This window comes from Monopterus albus, unplaced genomic scaffold (assembly GCF_001952655.1).
Source record: "Monopterus albus unplaced genomic scaffold, M_albus_1.0 scaffold86.1, whole genome shotgun sequence".
In the NCBI taxonomy this organism is placed as follows: Eukaryota; Metazoa; Chordata; class Actinopteri; order Synbranchiformes; family Synbranchidae; genus Monopterus; species Monopterus albus.
In genome coordinates, this window is record NW_018127966.1 from 1,737,534 (window position 1) to 1,749,014 (window position 11,481).

The 11,481-nt window shown below is 39.4% G+C and overlaps 1 protein-coding gene across 2 annotated transcripts in view; it reads right to left on the reverse strand.

Moving 5' to 3' along the window:
• The window catches only part of pdgfc (platelet derived growth factor c), a 42,064-nt gene extending 31,357 nt beyond the window's left edge, over positions 1 to 10,707 (reverse strand). For both annotated transcript variants that reach the window (XM_020607464.1, XM_020607463.1), the window contains exon 1: positions 9,901 to 10,707. In XM_020607464.1, the coding sequence (XP_020463120.1) occupies positions 9,901 to 10,012 (112 nt within the window). In that variant the 5' untranslated portion in view covers positions 10,013 to 10,707. The remainder of the gene's footprint in view (positions 1 to 9,900) is intronic.
• Between the last annotated feature and the right edge of the window lie 774 nt (positions 10,708 to 11,481).

Consider the following 11,481-nt stretch of genomic DNA (forward strand, 5'->3'; position numbering starts at 1 on the left):
CCTCCTTGGCATCAGCTGACCCTTTGTAATGAGTGTTTCAGCAGAGTAAAACTCCAGATCACCAACATGAGAAGCTATCAGAGTATATGAAGCTGGGGCTCCAAGTAAAAACATTTTCCAGTGCCACAGAACAATCCTGTATCACCAAGGAGCTGGCTTCAGTAAGAGGTAATTTCACATTTGCTGTTCAGTGTGTAGACAGCTACACACAAACACACCCAATTGGTCAAATCATTCCAGTCAGTCATAAGACCTAATAGTAAATGTGCCGTTTCATTCCATTCAGGCCACAGAAATTGACACCCTCCCGTGGGGACCCGAGTGTAAGCAGGCCGAAGGGGAATGTACCCAGCATGCACTGAAAACCTATCTGTGTTTTGGGAAAAGCCATACATTCTCAAAATAGTGTGTGTGATTGGATCATCGTTTCTGCTTGCCACTGGCATAGTGTCATATATCACATCTCACCATGTGCTGGGTGACATAATCTAACCAGCATGAGGCGGCACTGCACCGATGATTACTGGGACAGGTGTGTTTCTTCCTCACCCACCCACCCATCCACACACACACAGACTACATCAGAGCTGTGATATTTCACATCTACATTTAATAGCCTTGGATCCTGTTCTCACTCTCTTTTGATGGTGCATAAAGACAATACAATGGTAGTTTGATTTCCATGAGCACGCATGGCTTATATTTAGTAGCCCAAGTATTTTAGGTAATGAGAACTGAAAGACAGAAAAAATGTCTTTATATACACTTTGGAGTGATGAATATTTGACTGAAGGTGTGCCTTCGGGACATGAAGAATGTCACATGAGCAATATGTGGAGGAAAAGACAGCTCCTTTAGCACATACAGTTGAGCTAAATGAGATCTAGCAAGTCAAGAAAGCCCAGTCCCCCAGTAGTATCTCTGACTTTGTTTGGTAATGAGTAACAAAGCTGAGTGTACATATGAGGTCACTTTTATAGAAACATTTATACTATAGTGTAAATCTCTTGTGTTTTAAGATGTGCTTGAGGACAAACCTTCAGTTCAATAACTGCATAGAACACAAAAAGTACTTGTGTTATTGATTAAGCTAATTATCTGGGATCAACATGGTCTTGGTCCAAGGAGCATACAGTCTACATTAATACAGTATATTCAATAATTACAGAACAGTTTTATTTGCACAATAATGTTTAGAAGTTAGCAACAAGTTGTATCAATAGTCACATCTTCATTTTACTTTAATTAACTTGAATGTTCGATGTGTTTTCTAAGCTGTTTGTGGCTGTCCATGCAGCAGCAACTGTCATCGCTGCTTTCTAAAATTAGTAATCTTAATGATGGTGCTTGATAACCATGAAATGTCTCAGCTGCATCAGATGAGTAGTCGTAGCTCAGTTTCACACACGAAGAAGCCTTCATATCATAATGAAGAGGGAGGGAGCTGTGGTAAAGTTAAACCAGTTAGGTTTGTTTGTGCCACAGAGCTGTGCCTGCACATTATGACCTCTGAGGCAGTGCGGCTCTGGCTATCAAGCAATACGGCCACATTACCGACAATAAATGGGTTCTGTGGTATTCTGGGACAAAAATATTTGAGAAATGCAATATAAGCGCATTATTTCAATAGGAAATGGTCCCAAAAACAACAGGCTGAAACAGGTTTGGGCCATTTCATGGCTACAGTAAACAATATATTAAATAAATGTTTATTAGCACAATGTGTTGCCCTAATGCAGTTTCAGAATAAAGCAATGTCTAGTAATTCATAAGGGATTTTTACACTTTTGTTGTCAAGTAGTTTGACACTGGATATGTCATTTATCAATTGTGGTTCCATTAAAACTTTAATGAAACACAGATTGTGACCAATATGCACACAATAAGATGTTTGCCGGTTGGTTACATTGTTACTAAGGAACTCTTATTCCTTCAAACAGAGCAGCTGTGGGATTCTCCCACACTTGTCCTGGGTCAAGCTCTCTGTCAGTCAACTGTAAGGTGATGCCAGTGAAGCCCAGTGAACTGAGGAGCAGAGTCATTACAGGACATGTTGAAATACCTCTCTGATAGGAGGTGATGACATCTGCCAAACTATGCAGACATGCCCTCCAGAGACAGTAACCAAGGTCAACTCATCTCGCTGCCAAAAGTTCTAGTCCAGCTGGAATTCCGTTTGCTATTAGGCAACCAAAGCTCACAGGAGATCTGTATAAAAACGATGCCATACTGGCAAAGTTTCAAAACCTCACAGCCTCAGGTTGATCCTAACTCTTTATCAGTGGAAGCAGCTTTGAAGAAACAAAAAGGATAATCATTCTTGCCAGAATTTACAATAGATCAAACAATCTTTCAGTGCAGCTCTTTTTTGCAAGCTACCGTATCTTAGTTTTTATAATTCATATTGTATGCATGTGCTGGATATAATATGTTCAGTTTTCAATGCAGAATACGCCACAAAATGACAATTCTAACTGAAATTCTGATGCGATATGTTCTGTATAATGTGGTTTTGAGGGTTATGTCTTTTGGGTTAGGATGAATCGACCATATAAGATTTCCATTTTTGAACGGGGGTGGCATGATTTTTATGTTTGGAGTAAAGTTTCATAACCCTTAAAGTCCTTCACAGCTGCAAAAAAAAAATGAACAGACCTTTCTTTGTGGACATGTTTTGACCAATAGAATCAATCATCAGGTCAGGACAACAATCGACCCTCTTAAAAAAGGGGAGCTAAGGAAACGATGCTGCCTCAGTAAATGACAGGTATTTGCTCTGACATGTAATTCTGACTTTAGGCAGATTTACTCCACCCTTCATGTTTAGACTACACCAAAAGGCGCTTTGCTCTGCCAGTTAGAATCAGTGTTGGCATTTATTTACACAAACTTGTTTAGAAGTCTAAATTTATATACTGCACATCTTTCTACACTTGCATTTGCTTTGTTTTATTCAGACTGCTCCATGTGGAGCTATTTGTGCAGGAGCAGGTGATAACTTTCACTAAGCCCTTCTGCTTACGAAGCGAAACAGCTTTAGAGGAAAAAACAAACATGACATAAATGTCATCTGTATTTATTTTGATTGTGAGAAAAATAAATAATATAAAATAAAAGATTTTAAATGATTTTGCCAAACTGATAGTATAACCTGCTGACAATCCTTATCGGCAAACTGGCAGCACTTCCGAAAGTTTTTTGCTGGAGGACAATGAGGCCACTGGAGAAGCTAAACTGATAAGAAACTCAGATAACACAAAAAATACACTGACAGATCAAAGATGGCATTTAAAGACATTTACAGGCAATGTTTGCTGAGCATGAATGTGTTTCCTCAACAACACCCTTATTTCTATTCAGACAATTTCAGACACACCTTGGAGCTTTAAGTGCACTCACTGAACTTGTGATAGTGGCTTGGGGTTAAGTACCTTGGTTAATGGGACCACAGTAGTCAGATCTGTGACCAAACAAATACTGGCCAGAATCTTGTATCTGCTCCTTAAATACCCTTGTTTTGTATTATTTGTACTGCATTATTATGGCTGTTTTGTAATCAGTGATTTGTTAATTTAGCTTTTTTATGACCAAGCTAGCGATATCTGTAACATGCTAATGTGCTGTTAATACCCATGTTGGGCAGTAATGTGTTACTTAGTAACAAGTTACAGACATGATTACTTTTTAGGAATGACCTCTTTTTCGGAGTAAGAGGGTGTGTGTAACTGCACTGCTGAGCCTGGGACTTCTGGGGAACTGTGTGCAGTCATGCTCACTACAGTAAATCCCTCCAAACTGCTCGTTAAACGGCAACGCTGTGTGTTCTGTTTCTACACGTGTTAAATACAAAAGATGTGACCTGTGAGTGTAGAGGACCTGGAGTTGTTTAACAGCACCTTTGATGGAGCTGACAGATGAATACCAGCTGAGTAATAAGTAAAGTAATGCATTATTCAGTGCTCAGGTGACAATGTAACTAATTTGAAAGCTAGTCTAGAACTTTATTAATCAAGTTTTTTTTGTAAGTATAATTCATTTTTACCTAACACCACCTACCTCATACTTTTTTGTGGTATCTAAACCTTTTCTGATTTATAATCATTGAACTTTTTTGAGTACTTTTTCACATTTGCTTCCAGTAAAAGCCTCAAACAATGAAAGCTGCTTTCAATATTTAATGCAAGTGCAATTGTGTTTTAGACTGCTGCATAGCTGTACCAGGGCAGAAAAGATCATATAATATAACTCTAGTTTTATGAGCACAGGTCTTCTAACAGGGCTGTATTGGTTCATTTCATATTTTACTGATTCATTTATTTGTACTCATTGTGTTTTAACCTTTCATCATGGCAAGTCCACACTCAAAATTTGCATGGTTGATTAATTTATTCAATTAACCTTTATTGGCAGGCAGAATATGATAAGAAACAAGAGTAATGCCAGTGTGTTCTGGCATGATACTATTATACCGAACATCCAATCCAGAGGATTGATGTCATATAGATGGGTTTCAAAATGAGCACAGTCAATCAACTATAATGCTGTTTGGAATATACAGTACTAAGCATTTGTCGCCTATGGAATCCATTATACCGATATGAATCCAAACTGACAACAGCCACCAAACTTTATACAGCCAACCTTCATGTCTATCACTTTAAAGTTTCTCCTCTCATTTTTATATAAACAACAGGTCATCACTATGTGTAATGTGAAAGTGGTTGTTCAATGTGACAAACACAAAGAAAAGTCCAAGTGGATGTTTGTGCCAAATTTGAAGAAATTCATTTCATGAAAGGGTGGGATGTACAAATGGATGGATGTACAACCCGAAAACATACTGCCTCTGGCCACAGCTATCGCTGGAGCGGAGGAATGAAATAACCAGACACGGACAAAATGAATGTCTCTAGAGACTATTCTATCTTGAACACAACTTAAACCTGTGACCCAGATCCCCGGAAAACTCCCTTGGCTGCCTGAGGTGGCGGAGGGAGATGGTGCTCTCGCTGCCCAAAATGACAAACAGCAGGCAGGGGGTGGCATGCTTTGCTTGCCAAACACAGCACTCCACGTTCCAATAGTGCTGACAGAGAAAACATAGACACTGTTATCCTGGGTTCCCCACTCTGAAGTGAGATGTTGAGAGGAAAAACTCCTCCCGTTTGGTGACACCATCCTGCTTGTATGCAGTAGTTGAGGATTTCTACTGCTGCTATTGTGGAAAGATCACCTAACTACAGATACAGTAGAGGGATTTTCCTTCTCTTACCTACACTAAATGTGCACATGGAAACCGATGTGTTTAGTGACTTTCTCAATTGATGGGCACCTGATGCCAGATTTAAAAAATCCACTGATCATATACAAATTTGATTGGCTTCATTCAGAAAATAAGAAATTATTTGAATCATCCTGATAAAACTCTCTTTATATATGTGGTTTTCAAATGACAATACTGTACATCTTCATTATAATTGCTGCCCTGGAGCCATCCATTTTCTTTAATGTTTTTAATTCAGCCAAGCATACTGTCTGCTATTGCACTGCCTGCTACAATGATTAACTGCACAGTACTGCATTCATTCATTCAAACATATCCATCAAAGTACAGCTTCTTCTAAGTGAAAACAAGTTTCCCAGGGAAGCAGGCTCAAGAAACATCTGACCTATATTAAAGAATGACTGGAGATTCCAAGAGCTGTATCATAGTTTCACATCAAAACAGAGTTAAGCACTATGGGAGTCACTTAAATTAACACAGTGGAAACTTGAATGCCAGCTGACCTCACTTTAGATTCAGACACAAAAGGTCTGAATCTATATAAACCCCAATATTTAGTCTAGTTTGGAAAGATTTGGTAACAGTTGGGTGAGAAGAAGAAAACCTTTACAGAAAAATGAATTGAAGTTAAGGTTGCTTAACCTTGTAGACACAGTAGTTAATATTTGTTTCAAACAACTTCAAAGGTTTTCAAAATAGTGACATTAGAGGACCTGCATTTCATATGTCATATTACAGTCCATCCATCTATTATCTATACTGCTTATTCCTGAACGGGGTCATGGGGGGCTGGAGCCAATCCCTGCTGACACTGGGCGAGAAGCAGGGTGCACCCTGGACAGGTTGCCAGTCTATCACAGTTCATATTACAATAAATTCTCATTTTAAAGTTTATTCAATACAACGACGTGGGACTTTCCGGAGTTATTCAATAATAAGCTTATTTCCTGGTCTTCTGAGCTTTTTTTTTTAAAATCCTTTCAACTTTGTTTCATCAGTGAATATGATGGATGGCACCATTTACTACAATGCCCATGGACCTCAGGAGTTATTTGTGGTGGGGAATAAATAATTCAGAACGCTCTGTCATACTGCACAATAGTTGTTGAATGCAACTAAAACTGACCCCAAATGTCAACTGCCAAATGCATTATCAGGTTTCTGTGAAGTGTAACAACTTTAAGGTTTATCTCACTGTTGGTGGCAAACCAATAACAGAATTTCAAACTTTGTGATAAGGTTGTTCTCACCAGAATGCTTTCTGGAACTAAATGTTTATGTAAACAGGCTTTTATTTTTGACTTTTTATCAAAAGAAAATTGGCTAATCTTCAGTCATTCAGATGGGAGAATTGTATGCCTGTACTGTAAATGCCTCAGCTATCAGTCACATGCTGTTATCTACAGTAGGTTACAAAAAAGCATAGGACCTGAATGATAAAATGATTTCTCCCATTCCACCACTCTATAAATGAGTGATCCACTCTTTGAGCTACAGTTTCTTTTCTGTTTGTTAATCCCTACTATAAATTGCTTATTTGTCTGCATCACATTCTAATGAAGGCACAGTGCGCCTTTGTAGCTTAAACCCTCCTTGTGCAGTAAATATATACATGGAAACGTGCATATATTCCCCATGGCTCTTGCACCCTTATAACCCTGTCCTCCCCCTAATCTCATAATGTTTAGCAGAACAACAGCCTCTGTGATCATTGGCAGGTCTGGAGTGTTGCATACCTTCCTCCAGTTGTGTTCAGAGAGGATATGTGGGATTTTTTTGGATCTCCCACAGATATCTTCTGTACAGCTGAATTTTTCTAATAAGACCTGGGTCTGTGTTTATGGGTGGGCTAGTTGAGGGTGAAAACATGGCCTTCTATGGGAAAGTAAAATCAGATCACATAATTCAGAGAAGTGATATGAAGCACTGCCCCTTGAGATGACCTGTGATTGGGAAGTTAAGATTGATTTTTATCTCGACATGCAGGGTTATGCAACTGGCATCTCTGCCATCAAATCACAACTTAATGGAAAAATGCACCTGTAAACACTGCAGCATGAAGCAAAGGCCATCTTAGTGTAATGAAACAAGCTTATATGGGCTGTTAGTTAATAAGCTGGAGACAAGGCAATGGAGCTTTATGGTGATGTACCTGAATCTATTTGCTTAGACAGGAGAACAACACTGAGTGATTTTCCCCCTAAAAATGCTACACTATCAAATGCACAGACAATAAATGTTCTATTGCAACAAATCACAGAGCCATTTGTATAAATGCATGGCTAATTTTGCTTTTCCAAATGTCTGAGACAGAAATCTAATGCTGTGTGGATGAGATTTCCTGGCATTATTTGTTCCAGTCCAAAAGAGTTAGGCTTACCAAGCCCAAGACTTAAACACTTGACTGTGTGGTCCATGTTCTCCACCACCCATGTTATTTGGATTAGCAAATAAAACACTTGCTTGGGGTTAGAGAAATGTTGCGGTTGGGTTAAATATTGAAAATGCTTCAATATTTAACCCAGACCAAAGCAAGTGCTTTGAGCACTGGAAACAAAACCACAACATTGTTAATCAGCTTCAGTTTCTGGAAGCAAATATTGCAGAGAAAACAAAATAAAACATGTTGACACAAAACATTCAATATGTATTCTGCTACATAACAAACATCATGCAGGCATCACTGTACATCTTGCAAAACATGATTGCAAATGCAATTTAGTTGTAGTTTTAATGGACCAGTCATCTAAGTGAAAACCAATAATTAAAAGAAAATTATATACTAAAATACAAACAACACTCTATGAAATAGTGGTGAGAGGCAGATTTTTCCACAGAACAGAAGAACAACTTGTAGAAAAAGCCAAAGAAGGTGGTAGCGGTCGGGGTGGATGGGTACATGCATTTTATTTCAACCCAGTTTCAGTTCAGAAACCATACAATGCATTAATGTAGCGCAACTGCAGACGTCATTTTTAGCAATGTTATTCTTAATAACCATAAAAACTTATAGCCATGCAGAGAACACATGAAAATTACATGTGCAATACATGTTATTGTAACAAAATCCTCAGTGGTGGAAGAATAAAATGTTCACATTATTTATGACCCCAACACACATAATGTACATTTCAGAGTTCATGCCCACTCTGTTGGCCTTTTTGAAACTTTTGTACACATCATTTATTGTGATGGATTCTGCACAGCACTGACCCTCAATAGGAAACAGCCCCCTCTGATATCTTTTGGAGTCATCAGCTGCCACTTGCCAAGTTTGATACTACTGGGAGCCATAATTCTCCAAGCAACCACTGCTGAACATGCCAGACAGGTCTGGCTCTCTACCCTCCCTCAGATCAATATCAAATTGTCTCACAGAACACCAGCAATCAAACACGCCAGAACAGTGAGCACTCAGACATCACAGTCAAAGGTTACAGACAACTTGGCCTGCTTTCCCCTCAGCCAACATGTGACTGCTGGTTTAAGGAGTTCTTTGACAGCTTAACATCTCTCCCCCACTTTTCCCCATTCTCCACCTCAGTCATCCCTCTCCCTCCCCTCTCTCGTCCCTGTTGTTTTCCTTTCTCAGCCATCCTGATTAAACCTGGAGAGCACAGTGGGAGGCTCTGATTTCCCAGCCCTGACTGTTACTGTAGTGAACTCAGCACTGCATGTCCTCATACAGGGCCAGCCAAGCCCAGTGGAAGACTGAATACTGAATGAAGTTTGACCAGTACAACATCAGCAGGACACAGGCATGCTGAAACTTTGAACTGTTCCCTGTGAGATGCTGCTGTCTATTTATGTTGTTGTATGTCAACATGTAGGTTCAGACCTACTAATTTTTTAACTTGTTTTGCACTAGCTGTAACTAATTCTGCCTGTAAAAATTATTTGGTTAGTTTTTACTATAGAATTAGGCCTATGAACTTTACTGCTTTTACCACTGAGGCCCATATGCACAGGACTGAACAAATGCCAATTAAGGATGAACTATGTTTGGTTAAATCTTTTTTGTGACCTACATTCCTAGTATCAAAATGTTCTGACTTGGTAGTGTTGTTCTGAAGTGCTTTCTAAAAAAAATGTTTGAAAGATGGCCTATATGCTTCCCATTACATGCACCCACAGAGTCCATACAACAACAAAGAACCTAATTTGCCAAATTGCCCATGATGGTAAGAAATCATTGGAGGATAATTATTTACTTATCCAACACAATAAATTTCAGCCCAACACAAACATAACATAAAACAAAAGGGACAGAACTGAATTTCTGAATTGGATAGTGCATATCAGTGCAGTTCAGAGGGTAGGTAAATTACATTGCCTGGAGCCCTACTGCTGCATGAATGGAGCCTTTTTATGATCACAGGGAAAACGTCTCCCTGGGGGACCTGGAATTTCACAGGGTTCCCCTCTTTAACATACATGGGTACACTTTAAAAGTAAAAGTTAATTTTCCACTTCCTATCCTGGATTATGATGGTTGAAGTGAATGAAACGCTTCCATTCATTCTAGTATAAACTCAAGCAAGATGTGCATTTTAAAGAACTGCTTCAAACCAAGTAAGAATAAGCATATAGCTGAATGAAACGCACTGAAAACTCACCGTTTTGCTCCTTCACAACTGGAAGTTGAACTTTGCTGGCGAGAGTTGATTCAGCTTCCGAGCCATATTGTTGGAGAAGCGATGCAAGAAGGAATATTAATGGAAGGATCATTTGGATGAGTAGTGGTGGGCGATCACAAAGCGCTGTAGACGGGGTCGTTTGTATCACCACACACGCGCGTCGTTTACAGGAGACAAGTGTTGTTTTGGACACATTTGGAGAGGGTAAACGCAGAGTAGAATCCACATACTCTTAATCATCAGTCCTTCTGGAGAAAGTGAATTTTTAACTCTGCACAAATCCAGAGCTCTCACTGTGCCGCTGCTGCGCAGTGCAAGTGCGCACCTGTTGGATGGATACTCTGTTGGACAAAGTTTGGGTTTAAGTACTTATATTCCTAGAACTGGTAGTAAAAACGTCCTTATACATGCATATAATCTATGATGCAAGATCATTAGAAACGCACAGATGCATTTTGACTAAAGCGCGCGTCCACGGTGCGTTCTCGACTCCGTCTGAATAAATCCTCACAGATCTTTACGCATTATAGCAAAGGCTCACACGCAGAGAGACAACGAAAGAGGCGAGCAATCTGATAGTCTGTGCCCAGAAACATTTGCGACACCGAGACGAGTTCTGTTGTCTGGGGAGGTCTTGAGTCATAACTTGGTGGAGACTGGGATAAATTATTGCTGGTCGGCCGGGGCTCGGTTTTTGGAGACTGCCAACTGACGGCACAACAGGTGCTATACATAAAGTAGTACTTCCCAGCCCAGGAAACTCCCCGGCTTGTTAACTGTTCCGTTGCTGCCTGCCCCACTGGTGTTTCAAACGCCTTCTACAGATTGACAAATAGAGTCCCACTTGTTGCAAAAAGTTTCAGTGCCTGATGATAACACCGAGTAAAGCAGCTCAACACAGACTCATTCTGCCTTTTTAAACGCGGAACTCTACAGTACAGCTGCTGAAACCAGTAACACGAGAAAACAATTGTATCTCATTCTAATAGCTGAATTTGTCATTTGTTTCAAAAAAGAAGTGACGCAGCTACATAAGACTCACACAAAAAAAACCTTCAAGGCCATTTGAATTTACATGATTTTTATATAACTGAAATCACTGTATATCATTTTTTTGTCACTGTCAACTTTACACAAGCTCTTAGTTTTGGCTAATGTCAGAGACACTTGCTACAGTACTTATCACAGTTGTTCTCCTGTGTTGGTTTTCATAAATATTATTAGTTTTTCTCTACTTATCCTGTTGAGCTCACATACATTTTTGCATCATGGTCCATCAAATATAACATAACATATGGTTAAACAATGAAGTCCACAGTGCATGTTCACATGAGATGACTTAAGGTTCAAGCAGGACATTTTCATTAAAAATATGCCTATGGAAGTTTGTTTTAACCATGAAGCATTTGCTTACAGCCTCTATTCATTTTCCTCATACAGAGATGAAAGATACAGTAAATATGTAGGCACACAAGACTTTTTACATGTTGTGTGCTCTACCTAAATGTTTCTCTGGAAAGAAATGTTTTAGGTCTTCTCAATGTGTCATGCCAAAGCAGA